The 16589-nt window shown below is 39.5% G+C and overlaps 1 protein-coding gene across 7 annotated transcripts in view; it reads left to right on the top strand.

Moving 5' to 3' along the window:
* Positions 1-16589, top strand: part of pign (phosphatidylinositol glycan anchor biosynthesis, class N) — a 97524-nt gene that overhangs the window by 68753 nt on the left and 12182 nt on the right. For 5 of the 7 annotated variants that reach the window (XM_048616921.1, XM_048616911.1, XM_048616931.1 and 2 more), the window contains 5 exons: positions 2302-2404; positions 7358-7460; positions 9990-10079; positions 11132-11187; positions 11513-11588. In XM_048616921.1, the coding sequence (XP_048472878.1) occupies positions 2302-2404; positions 7358-7460; positions 9990-10079; positions 11132-11187; positions 11513-11588 (428 nt within the window). The remainder of the gene's footprint in view (positions 1-2301; positions 2405-7357; positions 7461-9989; positions 10080-11131; positions 11188-11512; positions 11589-16589) is intronic. The other 2 variants (XM_048616927.1, XR_007265618.1) reach the window with 2 other exon arrangements.

The raw sequence follows: 16589 nt of genomic DNA on the forward strand, positions 1-16589 counted from the left end.
GGACCAAATTAGAAGAGACACACAAACTCATAAACAACACCCTCACTGGAATAAAATTCACCAGAGAGCAGGAGAAGAACAAACAACTCCCTTTCCTGGACGTCATGGTAGAGCGCAAGACAAATGGGGAACTGCAAAAGAAAGTACACCGAAAAGCCACACACAGACCAGGTATTGAACTTCAATAGTAACCATCCCAGCACACACAAACGAAGCTGTGCGCGAACACTATTTAAAAGGGCAACAACACACTGCAGCAACATGGAACTACGCCAAGAGGAGGAGGAATACCTCTTCCAAGTGTTCAAGGATAATGGATATCCAAAGAACTGGGTCAGGAGATGCCTACAAGAACAGCATCAGAAAGATTCTACACGCCCCAACACACTCATCACACTACCCTACATTAGGAACACGTCAGAACTCACCAGAAGACTTCTACGACCGCTGGGCATCAGAGTGGCACACAAACCCACATCAACCCTACGACAAGTGCTCACCCGAACTAAAGACCCACTCCCCGCCATGGACAGGACCAATGTCATCTCCAAGATCCCCTGCAGAGACTGCGAGAAACACTACATCGGACAAACAGGAAGGAAACTAACAACAAGAGTACATGAACTCCAACTGGCTACAAAAAGACACGACCAATACTCACTCATCTCAATCCACATGGACAAGGAGAACCACGACTTCGAAAGGGACAACACCAAGATCCTGGGACAGGCTAGGCAGAGACAAGCACGAGAATTCCTGGAAGCATGGCACTCCACGAAGCATGCTATTTATAAACACATTGAACTCGACCCCATATACATTCCACTACGGAGGAAACCCGGAAGTGAGGCAATCCATCGCAACGGACCCCGGAGTTTAAAAACCAGGCGGGAAAACACACCAACGCTTCATCAGAGGCTGCACTGAGGATGTTACCAAGCACGGTAACGAAACGTCTGCGGAACAACAAACCAGCTCGGCGAGCCAACCAACTTCAACACCCACAACCTGAGTTACAAATCTACACCAAAACCTTAGCATAATTTACAAACTTTGAAATGTGATTCTTTATTCCTTTGTACAAATCATTAATGTTTATGGTGAATAGTTGAGGACCCTATACAAATTCCTGAATCTGGTCATATACGCAAAATTAGGAACAGATCACTTATCCCTACTATTTGTTTTCTGCCTCCCAGTATTTACATGCCATGTTAGAAGATTTCCTCAAACACAATGTGTTGTCATTTTTATTAATAATTTCTGGTGTGGATCCTTGTCAAATACCTTCAGGAACTCCAGTATTGACAACATTCATACACTCCAACATCTTGCATGTTGTTGACCACCTCAAAACAAAATATCAGCTTGCTTAATCAGAGATGATCCAACATTCACAAATCCATGATGGTTCATTGATCAACTGATTCTTGCCCAATATTCTGTCACTCTGTCTCTGGTGATACCTTCAAGTAGCTTTCTCAAATCTGATGTTGAATTCACAGGTCTGCAGTAACCCAATTTTTCTGTCCAACTCTTTGAATAATGGAGTAAAGTTTGCCCATTGCCCAATTTGAAGGCACAATTCTTGAATCTAGAGAGATTGATAAAATTATGACTAATAGTGCTGCAATATCCTCATCTATTTATTTTTCTACCTTGGGCTGAAGTCGTCAGATCCCAGAGATTTGTCCATCTTAAATCCCATTGTTTTTTGCATTTCTTTTGAACTTGTATTACATCCATTAAGTTCTTCCTCTTGACTTATTCCCTCGTTTTCTGGTATTTTGACCTCCTCTTCAACCTTGATTATGGATACAAAGTATTGCTGAAACCGTGTCACACCATTTGAGACTACTACTTTTGGAAGTAACATTAAATGGAGGGGGATTGAGGGGTGGCGTTGACCTGTCCTGGCCCCTCATGTTGTTGTTAAAGCTCCAATAATGTGGTTTGGAGGTAGCTGGAGGATTCTCCTGACCAACACTTAGTCCTCAAACAGTACTAAAGCAGATCTATCTCATTGCCATGAGTGGGACCTTGCTCACAAGTTTTTTAACCAAGAGGGATTTTACTGGAGCATTTGGTTTTGATGCCAAGTAAAAGTTCTCTTTTATACATGAATGTTTGCTGCTGCACAAATGCAACACCTGATCAACCAGAAGTTACAGAATAATAATAGAATAATTAATAGGCTGTAAATGTGAAAGGGATGATACTTTCAGAAATATGATACCACATTTTATATTGCTGTTTGACACTGCAGCACTAATCATTTTGCCTCATTATGTTTTGTTACAGCATCCTCCTTACTGATTCCTTTGCTTAGCTCAACATTACTCTTCCAACGACTGCTAAGCGTTAATCTCTCGTTGATGTCAACCTACCTGTTGCTCAGCACAGGGTATCCTTTTTCTTTATAAATCACATTGCTGCTAATACTCTCTGAGAGAGCGTTAGAATACCAAGCCCGAACACATTGAACCTTTTTGATTTTGGAGGGTAAACTTCTTTCAAGCACAGTCCACCTCTTTGTAAGATATGTGTTATACTTCTCTCCTGGCCTGACATACAAACAGTTGTTTAATCAAAGCTATTTTATATGCCTTGTCTAATTTAAATGCACTTGTATGTAATTGAAGACACTGTATAGCAAATTGTAATGTTGCGGGGCTGTTGCATACAGCAGAGAGTTTTCAATGGTCTTAATGATCTAGTTTCATTTAAAGTGTACAACAAAAATCATACTTTGATATCAGAGTTATGCAATAACTGTGCTTTATAATGTACTAAAATAGGGCACTGGTGAACTCTGCATCAAAACATCAAATTGACAATACCTAACAAAAACGTAATGCCTTGGGCTTCAGGTGAGAGATGTTCACATCTCAGTACACTTTATTTCCTTTTCCCATGACAGAATTTGTGACTTGGCATTCTCTGGTGTGAAAGAGAAAACAGTTGAGTAGTCTGCACAATTGATATAGATAAATAATATTGATTGTGGTCACAGGAGTTGGCTTGAGTGTATGAAAATAGGGAGTTAGCTGAGTTTCGGGTGCTGCATTGACCAGGAAGAAAGTGAAAGGAAGGATTTACGCTATTTTTTTTATTCATTAGTGGTATGTGGACATCGCTGGCCGGCGAACATTTATTGTATGTCCGAAGCTGCACTTGAGAAGGTGCTGGTGTGCTACTGCCTTGAACTGTTACAGTCCACATGCTGTGTGTTGACCCACAATGCCCTCAGGGAGGGAATTTCAGGATTTTGACCCAGGGACCATGAATGAACGGTGATGTACTTCCAAATCAGGATGGTGAGTGGCTTGGAGGGGAGCTTATAGATGGTGATGTTCCCATGTATCTGCTGCCCTGTCCTTCTAGATGGAAGTGGCCGTGGTTTTGGAAGGTGCTGACTGAGGATCTTTGAATTTCTGCAGTACATCTTGTAGATAGTGCACACTGCTGCTACTGGTGGGGTAGTGGATGCCTTTGGATGTGGTGCCAGTCAAGTGGACTGCTTTGTCCTGGATGGTGTCAAGCTTTTGGAGTGTTGTTGTGGGTAGTATTCCATCATACTCCTGATTTTTGCCTTATAGATGGTGGACAGTCTTTGGGGAGTCAGAAGGTGAGTTATTCCTAGCCTCTGAGCTGCTGTTGTAGCCACTGTATTTATGTAGTGAGTCCAGTTGACTTTCTGGTCAATGATAATCCCAAGGATATTGACAGTGGGGGATTTAGTAATGGTAACACCATTGAATATCAAGGGACAGTGGTTAGATTGTCTTTTATTGGAGATGGTCATTGATTGCCATTTGCATGGTACAAATGTTACTTGCCACTTGTCAGCCCAAGCCTGGATATTGCCCAGATCTTGTTGCATTTTAACATTGACTGCTTTAGTATTTCAGGAGTCTTGAATGGTCCTGAACATTGTGTAATCATCAGCAAACATTCCCACTTCTGACTTTGTGATAGAGGGAAAGTCATTGATGAAGCAACTGAAGATGGTCCAATGACCCTTCCCTGAGGAACTCCTGCAATATTGTCCTATGGCTGAGATGACTGACCTCTAACAACAACACCCATCTTCCTACATGCCAAATATAACTCCAACCACTGGAGAGCTGACCCCCTGATGCCCATTGATTCCACTTCTGCTAGGGTTCCTTGATACTGTCCTCAGTCAAATGCAGCCTTGGTATCAAGGGCTGTAAATCTCTTTTGTCCCTATTTGAACTCCGACTGTAACGAGATCAGGATTTGAATGGCCCTGGCAGAACCTAAAGTGGGTGTTGCTGAGCAGGTGCTGCTTGATAGCACTGATGTCACCTTCCATGATTTTACTAATGATCTAGAGTAGACTGATGGGTGATAATTGGCTGGGTTGGATTTGTCCTGGTTTTTGTGTACAGGGCATACCTGAACAATTTTCCACATTGTTGGGTAGATGCCAATGTTGTAACTATATTGAAGAGCTTGACTAGGGACAGAACAAGTTCTGGAGAACAAGCCTTCAGTACAATTGCCGGAATGTTGTTAAGGCCTGTAGCCTCTGCAGTATCCAGTGTCTCCAACTGTTCCTTGGGGTCATGTTGAGTGAATTGAATTGGCTGAAGACTGGTATCTGTGATGCTGGGGACCACTGGAGGTGACCAAGATAGATCATTCACTCGACACGTCAGGCTGAAGATTACTGCGAATGTTTTATCCTGATCTTTTGCACTGATGTTCTGGACTTACTTGCTGCTTTGCAGTTTGGTATGCAAGTAGTCCAGTTTGATAGCTTCACCAGGTTGACTCCGCATTTTCAGGTATGCCTAGTGCTGCATCTGGCATGCCCTCCTGCACCCTTGATTGAACCAAGGTTGATCCCCTGGCTTGATGGTTATGGTTGAGTGCGGGATATGTTGGGCCATGAGATTGCAGGTTGTGTGAGAGTACAATTCTGCTGCTGTTGATTGCCCACAGCACCTCTTGGATAACCAGCCTTGAGTTGCTAGGTTTGTGTGGAGTCATTGTTGTCTATCGCTTCCTTCACTCGGGCAAGGTTCCACTCTCTTTCAAAACTGTTCAGCACAAACCTGCTTGATTGTCCTTTTTGTACAGAGGCTATATTTTCAATGTCCTGTGGGAGTGCTACTTGTATAAAAATTGTAAAGTTCTATTGATGAGCTGACAACAATAAAAACTCCCTTTAGAAATCTATCAAATCAGCCAATTAATTTTAGTTCTTCCCAAAAAAAATTTCAGTGTCATGGCTTATCTAGCTATGTTTTTTTTAATTTCAAATAAAATTTTAATTAAAGTAATTATCTTTTCATAAATGTAATAAAGCAATAAACTGTCTGGCAGCTGGATAAGACCATAGCTGACTGTTAACATCACAGTATGTTGTCGTGTAGATCTACTCATCCTTTTGTTTGATTGGTTAGTAAATCTCATGCACATTTTCAGTTTGTGAAATCATGGATCTCAAAGTTTATTCCTGAGTTTAGCTTGCAGTTTTCAACATGCACTGCAGATTTAACCATGACATAAGGGTAAAAACTGGATGATTGTGAAGTAATTTCAGTTATTTTAGCTTTGCTAATAGTAATTAATTACTTGCCTGACACCAAAACATTTATCAGACCTGCCCAGTTCTGCTTTCACTAGTTACAGATCTCACTCCACATACTATGAGTACTATTCTGATTATAAATCTCGGGGCTCAGACTAGCAATCATATTACAAATTCCACCATAAATAGCAAATTGGGTGAAGAGGAATAAATGACCAAATCTTTGTGGTAAGATAATGCTAAACAGGTTTTATGTTTGTCAGCTTAGCTGCGTTGTTACAATTCTTGTGTCTAACTTGCAAGGTTGTAAATTTGAGTACCATTTGAGTATAAACTAGGTTGGCAACCCAATGCAGTATGTCCTGTATTGCAATGAAACTTACCTGAGTGGTGAGAATTCCTGGTGCTTGTAAAAGAGCAGAAATTTCAAATGCTTTTCAACCAACACCATAGATAAAATATTACGTAGTCAGTCAGTCATTCATTCAATCAATCACAACAGCTAGTTATCACTGTACAGTGCCTTTTAGTGTCGCAAAATTTGCAAAGGTAATGGACAGGAAATAGATAAAAATGTTTTTGGCACCGAGACGCGAAGAGATGTTAGACCCTGTTGACCAAAGTCCTGGGTCAATTTTAGATGTAGTCGGTGGGCGTCGCATTTGCCATTTTCTTTCGAGAAGTGAATTAAGAATTAACTCGGGCATTGAAGTGAACAGCAGTGGGCCTTCCTGAGGATCAAGGATCATGGAGTTGGAAATCCCACTTTCTGAGAGCTGCTGGCCAATCAGAGGCAATGTGCAGTGCTCATTCACTTCACACCATTGGGACGAAACAGTAGAATGAGGCAGTATAGAAATAATACTTACTGCGATAGTTACCAAACCAGTGGTATAGATTTCTTTAAGATAAAATTGCACAAATATCTTGAAGTGAAAGATTTGGTCAGTTACATGCATCAGGATAGCAGGAACTGGGAAGATACCCTGCCATTATTCTTGTGTCCAACTCACATGGCTGTTGGTTTGAATGCTGTTAGAAGCATAAACTTTGATTTAGAGATAACAAGGTGTAGAGCTGGATGAACACAGTAGGCCAAGCAGCATCAGAGGAGCAGGAAAGCTGACGTTTCGGGTCTAGACCCTTCTTCAGAAACTTTGATACCGGGTCACTGCACCCTTTACACTGCCTGTGTACTTGCTAGTGTCTTTTGAAAGCATGCATGCAAAGCAGCAGTGATTAGCTGTCCTCCGTCTCTTCCACCCAATTTCAATGCAGAGGCCTTAATCCTGAGTTGCAGATTTGGTGGATTTATTAAACTAACTCATGTCCAGAAACCTGAGCAGTATAGTGCAGGTTGGATCAGGCATAGCACACTATGGGCTCATGCCAATTAACTTTTTCAATCCTGGAAATTCCAGGCCAATCCTCTGGGGTTATCATCTTGTCTTGTCTTGTCTCAGTTGAGCAGTGAGGAATATCAGTCCTAACTGGTTTCTTGTAGTTATGGTATGTTTATAAATTTCTGTGCCTGAGTAATTGATTTCAGTGACATATATATACATATGTAACTAAATCAACATGCAGCACTTGTTTAATCAAAACATTCTGCCGAGCTGTTCGTTCAACTTCATATATGTTTGATATTAGATGCGTCTTGCAAATTAGTGTTATTTTATTTGTTGCAGATTGATAAATAATAACCTGGCCCAAATTTCACTATTTGGTATTGTGGAATATTGAAAAAAATTATTCTTAATGGTTCAGTCTTTAACATCTTGGTGTTTCATTCAGATATGAGGCTTTATTTCCTCTAGTGCTGGCCTGCTTGATGTTTATTTGGATCAATCTGGAGCAAGAGACAATCCAGTTTCACAACACCTTTCCTGCCCCAAAGGTAATGAGAAACCTATTGTTTTGAAATTGGCAGTTTACTAAACATTGGTTACAATGTCATATTGCATGTTTGTCCTTGCAAAAGCAGAATTGCATTGTCTAAACAAATCCATGGAGTGAAATGGGTTATTTGTGTTATTCCAAAAATACAAATCAGCATTATAGGTATTTGGCACTAAATAATCTTGTGACAATACCGTTATCACAATATGAACATTTCCAGTTGCTGAACTAGCTGTGATAGCCACTGTTTTGTATTCAGTGAGCACGTTGGCTTAGCAGTGCACTCCTAAATGCTTCCTTAGCCCCACTGAGAATCAGCCATCACAAATGGAGCTTCAACGGTTGCAGAAACATCAGTGACAGTACTCAGTGGGATGGCGGGATACATGACAGTACCTCCTTGTGTTGTCTCATTCTCACTTTCTAAGTCAGTCTGCAGCTTGACCAGAAATTATGAGGCATATGTGGGGAGGTGTGATGCGTTTTCAAGTCTGTCACTGAACTGATTTCCTGACCTCTGCTGCTCTCCCATGGGGAGGCACTGAATGAAGGCCAGATGCTCTCTCTGTAGGGAAGCTGAGCAAACAATGTGGAAAGTTACTCTTGTACAACTTCGAGCAGACTTTTAATAGCATTGGCAGTGCTTCAGAAGAGTCATAACCCCAGCAGTAAGGGCTTGGGATGCAAACTGGTGATAAGAATGCTTGCTGTTGTCTAACAACAAAGTTTAAAAAAACAAAGACTGTTGAGGAAAGGGTCATGAATAAAGTACACTCGCCATTCAAGAACACAACTTTCAATCCACCAGACCACTTGTATGTTCCCGGGATTTCAACAGTTAGAAGCATGGAAGTAATATCTATTAATAGATTTAACAAATTTGTGTTCTTTGCACAAAGCTCACTGCCACGGGAGCCTATATTGTGAATTCAGAAGAGAGATGAGGGCTCACTGCGCGATGTTTCATCTAATTAAAATTCATTCATGGTGACCTCTGCAATCGAATTCCTGATCACCGTCCTTTCAAGTGAAAATTGCCTGCAGCATCAATTGATAAAAATCTACCCTGTAGGATTAAAAAAAAGGCAAAAATTGTAAAGTAGTTTCGAAATTAAATATGAAATCAATTCTAAAGTAAAACAAACCAGTAGTTATAAGATCATTTCTGGCAAGCAAAGTGCTGTGTTGATTTCTGTTCAGTCACTGCCAAAGGACAGAGGAGAGTTACTAAAAGTACTGCAAATGTATATGTATTCAACTTAATGATATGGCATTATTCAACAGCGAGTCATCGCTCCTCTCTATCCATTAATTTACGAAAAATCTTGGCAACTAACTCACTTGCCTAATTCATTCCAAAGTACTGTGTAGTTAAGTGACAGAATCTGTCACATATGGTTTAACGTCTTGCGTTATTTTGGATATGAAATGGGGGGTGACTGCCAGAATTGCTTTTTCAGACCTTGACAACATGTCAGACATGTCCTCTCACTGTCTGTACTTTGCAGCCCCATCCCTTCCTGTGTGGGTCTGTTGTCTGAGCATGACGCTGAAGACTAGCTCAGACACTGAAGTCACTATGACAGAAAGAAAACCAAAATATGCTTTGGTGCCATTACCAATCAGCTGTAGTACGTCACTCTAAAAACTGTACAGTGCCTTGACCAGGCTGTACTTCATGTGTTGTGGCCTGCTCCAGTCATCAAGAATTATGCCAAACTTCCAAGGAATGAAGCGTGTGTAGAGTGGAACCATGAGGTGTCAAGCATTAATGTCAGCAGAAAAGACTTCTTGTGTTGGAAAAGAAGGAAACCTGAGGGGAACATATAACACTTAACTCAGTAGTTAAGGTTAAACTAGAACACCATTTCAAGGTGTGCCAGAATAAAAGTGATCCAATTTATACTCAAGTGAGTGGGTATTTAGGAAGATGTCAGTGTGAACTTCTTCACATACACCGTGATCAACATTCAGAACAGTCTACGTTGAGAGCATCAAGGTTAAAACTGTTAACAGACAGACAATTCAATCCACTGGTTGAGAGGAAAGTAACTTATTATTCACTCTGGAGAGAGGATATAAGATGGGCTGAATGGATCTCTTTATTTGTTTGACCGTGATTTGTTTCACATATCCCTTATCAATTATCACAACTTTAACATTTCTGAATAAAAACCAAAAGAAATGCGGATGCTGTGAATCAGAAACAAAAACAGAAATTGCTGGAAAAGCTCAGCAGGTCTGGTAGCATCTGTGAAGAGAAATCAGAGTTAATGTTTTGGGTCCGTTGACCTTTCCACAGAACTGAGCATTCTGAGGAAGGGTCATTGGTGCCGAAATGTTAACTCTGATTTCTCTTCATAGAAGCTGCCAGAGCTGCTGAGCTTTTCCAGCAATTTCTGTTTTTGTTTCCTTTTTTTTATATTGATTATGCACATTATCTCCTGGTAAAACGTTTACACAGTGATTGACATACAGTTCCATTCATGCCAATTCCTCCTATGACCAAGGTTTCTTTCCATTCCAGCAGTTATCCCTGATAGATTTTGCTCAGAGAGTTGACGGAGCACTGATTCGACACCTCGAGCTAGATGACGTAAGACGATCATATTTCTTTGTATCCTTCTGCATTTAATTTCTCTTTTTAGGTTTGTGATTATATTTTAAGGTATTTGTATCTAATTAATTTCAAGATTCTGAGATTAAAAGCAATTTTGAAGTCAAATAGCTGAATGTCCTAGATTGACCAATTACATTTATAAACATCTGTATACTTGGAAACAATGTAGACGTTCCAATCTCATTATAAAACATTAAGCAGCTGACATTCCAAGGGCTGCAGCTGAGGCTTGAACTGTCATTGAGGCTTGAATTTAGGGCAGAACTGCCAGATTCTTAAGTGTAGCACAAATTCTATTGGGAGAGGTATTTGTGCTTTAGTTTGCCCACTAACCTTATGAGGCACCTTATCAAAAACCTTGTGAAAAACTAAATATTCTATATCCCCTGGTTCTCCCTTATCTATTCTACTGGTTACATCTTCAAAAAACCTCAGTAGATTTGTTAAACATATTTTGCCTTTCATAAACCCATGTAGGCTTTGTCCAATTATGTTAATCTTTCCAAATGCTCCGTTATCATTTCTTTTATCATAGATTCTAGTATATTTCTCACTACTGACGAATTGAAGAATTTTACATCCTGGATCTACTCTTAGAAGTAGGTTACGAAAATGTTTATCAAATCAAAACATTTCATCAGATATAGGTAATACAGGCACCTCATTAAACCATAATGGAAATTACTTGCTGACTTTGAACCACTTTAATTTGAACTCCAACATGCATTTAAATTGATCCAAAATTTTGAAAAGTATCATTGACTTGCAGTATTTTGTTTTTGATTTTAAAAAAAAAATAAGGGGAGGTGATAGTTTTGTAGTAATGTAAGTGGACTAGTAAGTCAGAATCCCAGACAAATGTGCTTCTGGGCTAAAAATGCTGATCTAGTTAGCGATACTCATATTCCATGAACAAGTTTTAAAAAAAAAAAAAAAAATTCTTAGGCTAATAGCTAATTAAAGTATTGTGTAATTCAAGTACAATGTGGATTGCTTAAAATTGATTTATATTTTTGAAGTCTTGACTTTTCTTATCTTGGAAATATAAGATTTTCTTCATTGTGACCGCTTTCTTTGGAACTGGAAATATAGCTTCTATCAACAGGTAAGAAGAATGTTAACTATTTCATATAGTTCCTGCCTTATGCGCAGAAAAGAGATGTTTTAAATGTTATAGGTTATAATCATTGTATGCTTGCATTGAATTCTCTTGATTGACATAGTTGCACACATTCTGTCCTTCTGATGTAGCACTAAATATTCAGAGTATGTTTTTAGATTATATGAAGAAATGATTGAATGCATATGAAAAAGGGATTCTGTTCAAAAGTCTTGCTGAGCATTTTCTGGAAGGTGTGCTTCAATGAATAATCAATTTGCAAATAAATACATCTTTGCCTATTACTTTACCCATTATTATCTTATTGCAGTTTTGATCCTGCATCAGTCTACTGCTTCTTGACTGTTTTTAATCCTTTCGTAATGGGAGCATTAATGATGTGGAAGGTCAGTATATGTAGCCTAATGTACAGAAAACCTGTGTTTTCATGGGTTATTAAAGGTCACATTCATTTCTTTTCCTGACAAGATAATTCCAGATAAGGTAGTTCATTCAACTCGTTTCTTTCATTCAACCAGAAATGCCCTACAATCGCAACTATTGTAGCATCCACTTGTTTCTGAAATTATTCTGAGATTTTCCCACCTGCTAGGAATCCATTTCATAATTTCAAAACTCCATGCATGAAAAGAACTTTCAGATATTAGCTTTGCTTTATCTGAAGTCCACATTTTCTCTTTACTTTGGTGGTTTGGGATTAAAGGAGAAGAACTAGTCTGTACTAAGTACATAAGAACTAGGAGCAGGAGTAGGCCATCTGGCCCCTCAAGCCTGCCCCGCCATTTAATAAGATCATGGCTGATCTTTTTGAGACTCAGCTTCACTTACCCGCCCGCTCACCATAACCCTTAATTACTTTACTGTTCAAAAATTTATCTAGCCTTGCCTTAAAAACATTCAACGAGGTAGCTTCAACTACTTCACTGAGCAGGGAATTCCACAGATTCTTCACCCAAAGGGTTGTGAAGTTCCTCCTGACCTCAGTCCTACATCTGCTTCCCTTTATTTTGAGGTGATGCCCTCTAGTCCTAGTTTTACCTGCTAGCAGAAACAACCTCCCTGTCTCCACCTTATCTATTCCCGTCATAATCTTATATGTTTCTATAAGATCTCCCCTCATTCTTCTGAATTCCAATGAGTATAATCCCAGTCTACTCAGTCTCTCCTCATAATCTAACCCTCAACTCTGGCATCAACCGAGTGAATCTCCTCTGCACCCCCTCCAGTGCTAGGATATCTCTTCTCAAGTAAGGGGACCAAAACTGCACACAGTACTCCAGGTGTGGCCTCACCAGGACGCTATACAGCTGCGGCATAGCCTCCCTGTTTTTAAACTCCATCCCTCGAGCAATGGCAGACAAAATTCCATTTGCCTTTTTAATTACCTGCTGCACCTGCAATCCAACTTTTAGCGATTCATGCACAAGGGCACCCAAGTCCCTCTGCACAGCAGCGTGCTGCAGTTTTTTTACCATTTAAAACATAGTCCATTTTGCTGTTATTCCTACCAAAATGGATGACCTCACACTTATCAACATTGTACTCCATCTGCCAGACCTTTGCCCACTCACTTAGACTATCTATATCCCTCTGCAGACTTTCAGTGTCTTCTGCACACTTTGCTCTACCACTCACCTTCGTGTCATCTGCAAATTTTGACACACCACACTTAGTCCCCAACTCCAAATCATCTATGTAAATTGTAAACAATTGCGGTCCCAACACTGATCCCTGAGGCACACCACTAGCTACTGACCGCCAACCAGAAAAACACCCATTTACCCCTACTCTTTGCTTTCTACTGGTCAACCAATCCTCCTATCCATGCCAATTAATTACCTGTAATACTGTGCAACTTTATCTTATGTAGCAGCCTTTGGTGTGGCATCTTGTCAGATGCCTTCTGGAAATCCAGATACACCACATCCACAGGTTCCTCATTGTCCACCAATTTCCTATTTCTACTTTTGAGCCAGTTTCTTCCTGTCCTACTTAAGTTTGAGATAATTTTCTGGATTACGCCCTTCTATACCACAGGGTACTACACACATTGGTTATATTATGGACGGTAATCTAGAGGTTCTGAATAATGGTCAGTGGGCAATGAGTTTAAATCTCACCATGCTATTGGACAATTTTAGATTCAGTTAAATAAATCTGGAATAGAAAGCTTGTGTCAGTAATAGTCGTAATTAATAATAGCAGTAATCACTAATAATGAGAAGAAATAACCAGAAACTACTGAATTGTTAAAAACACACCCGGTTCACTAACTTTAATGGCAACATAACTGTTCTGACTCCAGACCCTCAGCAATATGTTTCATCTTATACTGTCCTGTGAAATGGCCCAGGAAGCCATGCAGTTGTACCTGAGAAGACGATGTGCCACTGCCTTCTCCATGGGGCATTAGGAATATACAATAAATGCTAGCCTAACCAGCTTTGCCCATATCCTGAAAATAATATTTTTCGAAAATTGATTATCTTGCACATCCTTATTAGATCACTTTTCTTAATTCCCAGGCTTAAATGCATAATTTTTATAGTTCTTCAGAACCTCTTCATAGTATCAGAACATCCATATAAATCCAACCCCAGGGTCATAATATTAGTTACCACTGCTGTTGGCAAGTTATATTCGAGTCTACATACTCTGCTGCCATTTCTGTGCCGAGTTTTGGACCTGTCTAATTATCTGTGATAAAGCATGCCCTGCTGAGGAGTCTAAGCAGAAATAGATCTAGTTTTGCATCACAAGGTAGTTTATTGCATAATGGCATTAGGTACAGTTTACTTCACCAGCCTAGCATAATTACTGAGGACTCTAGGGAACTGTACAAAAAACATCTGCTCCCCACAAAGGTGAGTGTTGAACTCAACTCTATGTACCCAAATTGGGTGAAGCGTAATGTAACAGGAACATTAACTCCTTCAGAATCATATACAGCATCGTACTTAACTCTGGCCACTTAATATTTAAAAAAATAAAGTTAGGAGCTGGCAATTTACTGAAGTTAGAATTTGGATACTGTCTAGCCTGAGCTGTGCTGTTCAATCTAGGTACAACTGCTCTGCTGAAATCATCCAAATTTTGATCATGTGCTTTTTTTTTAAATGCATCAATTTGAGCTTAATTTTTTTTTTGTAATTGATTTTTTATATAAGCAGTGCATCTATGGCAATATGCTTGCTGCTCCTCATGGAATTACTGTGGACTTATTGGCAATCTTATGTTTTCTTAACATTTCTGGCTACTCAGTACTCCATTTTAGATAGCTTTTTGTTTTTGAATTAAGCTATTAGCAATCAATGTTTCCACTTTTGCTAAACAGCTGAGCTGCCCCTTTAGGAACTGGGTGACTCAGTGTCCATCAGCAGCAAGCAGTGTACTGTCAGTGATCAAAATCTGTCACTGATTTCATCTATCAAATCCAGAGAGACGTTCAGTTTCTGTGTCAGGACTCCAGAGTTTATCGCTAATTGCTCAGGACAGCATAGCTTCAATGATTCAAGATTTCTTTTGAAAAATGCTCACTTTTTGTTTCATCAATTGCTGTCACAGATGTGAAGAATAAATACTAAAATGAGTAAAAATTTCATTATTTATTTTGATGTGCATAATTATTATCATTTTATAGTGGGAAGGTTCTCAAATAAGTATAGAATTGATTACTAAATCACTGAGGTATCTTTTATTGGTAACAGTTTCTTTCTGGGATTAGGTTGCTAGGTAGTTAGATGTTGGTCTTGTACCCCTTATACCTGTGTTCAAACCCAGAGCCTGCACAAGACGTCACTACACTTTTTAAAATCTAAATTGACACAGCAAGTGCATCTTTCGTTTATGATGTTCATTCTCTGTCTGTCTTCAGTGAAAATGCCCTATTTTGGGTCTTAAAAAATCTGTTCTAAATAGAAAGTTCTAGATGTCAGGCAGCCTCTTGCACAAAGGAAGGTGGTTTGGTTGTTGCTAGGTTTCAAATTCTGCATTAACTGTGTAAGATCATTATCTTCTGTCAAAAGCTAAGAATATTCCCCTGGTTACATATGAACTTGGAGAAGGAATAGACCATTTGGCCCCTCATTTGATAGATCACAATCAGATCAGTCATGATCTTAAGCTCCACTTGCCTGGCTACCACCAATATCTTTTGACTTCCTTGTCAGTCAAGAATCTGTCTAACACAGCCTTGATTATATTTAATGTACCAGCCTTCTCTACTCCCAGAGTAGAGAATGCCACTGGCTAATTGCCCTCTAAGAGAAAAAAAATCTCCCCTTCTCTATCTTAAACCCCATATTTTTAAACTATGTCCCTTATTTCTAGTCTTTCCTGTAAGAGGAAACTTCTCAGCATTTACTGTGCGAAGTCCTTTCAGGATATTATGTGATATCACCTCTTTTTCTCTTTTGAATTCCAGCAGATCCAATTTATCCAAACTTTCCTCCTTTATAAGATCACCACATCATCCCAGGAATCAATCAAGTAGACCTTCTTGGTACTGCTTCCAGTGTAACTACATTCTTAAATAAGGAGTCCAAAACTGTAAACAGTGTCTCACCAATGCTGTGTATAATTGTAGCAACATTTCATTTTCCTTGCAACAAATGACAATATTCCGTTTGCTTCTGTTGTACATGAATATCAGCGTTTTGTGATAAATGTACCAGGGCACCCGGATCTTTCGCTACCACAGTTTCACAATTTTGCTCCATTTAAATAACATGTGTTTCTCTGTTTCTCTTGCCAAAGTTGATGAATTCATATTTTCTGGTGTAATACCGTATTTGCCAATGGTTTGTCCACTCATTCAGCCTATCGAAATCCTTTTTTAGATTCTTTATGTCCTCACAATTTACTTCCCTTGCTGCCTTTGATTTCTGCTCCAAATTGTGTAAAGAAAGAGCCTCTTGCTTTATATAGCATTTTTCATGACCCAGTCCACTTTTGCAGCTAATGAAGTAATTTTGACTTGTGAATTTTGTGCTGTAACATAGTTGTAACAGAGGAAACATGCTTGCAGACAGCAAACTCCCAAAACAGCAATGTGCTTTTGATTGATCTGTTTTAGTGGCGTTGGTTAAAGAATAAGGCTGGGACATTGAATATAATCAAGGCTATGTTAGACAGATTATCAACTGACAAGGAAGTCAAAAGGTATTGGCCAGCACACCAGCAAGAGCTCCTCTACCATTGGTTGAATGGTGTTATCGGATCTTCTACATTTGCTGAGCGGGAAGACAGGGTCTTGGTTTAATATCTTATTTGAAAGACAACTTGGTAGCACCCCATACTACTACAGTGAAATTCCAATATAGATTTTGTGCTCGGGGCTCTGGTAAAACTTTTATACACCACCGCACTTTGAGGGCAGGAAGGACACA

This window comes from Rhincodon typus, chromosome 2 (genome assembly GCF_021869965.1).
Source record: "Rhincodon typus isolate 14 chromosome 2, sRhiTyp1.1, whole genome shotgun sequence".
Taxonomy (NCBI): Eukaryota; Metazoa; Chordata; class Chondrichthyes; order Orectolobiformes; family Rhincodontidae; genus Rhincodon; species Rhincodon typus.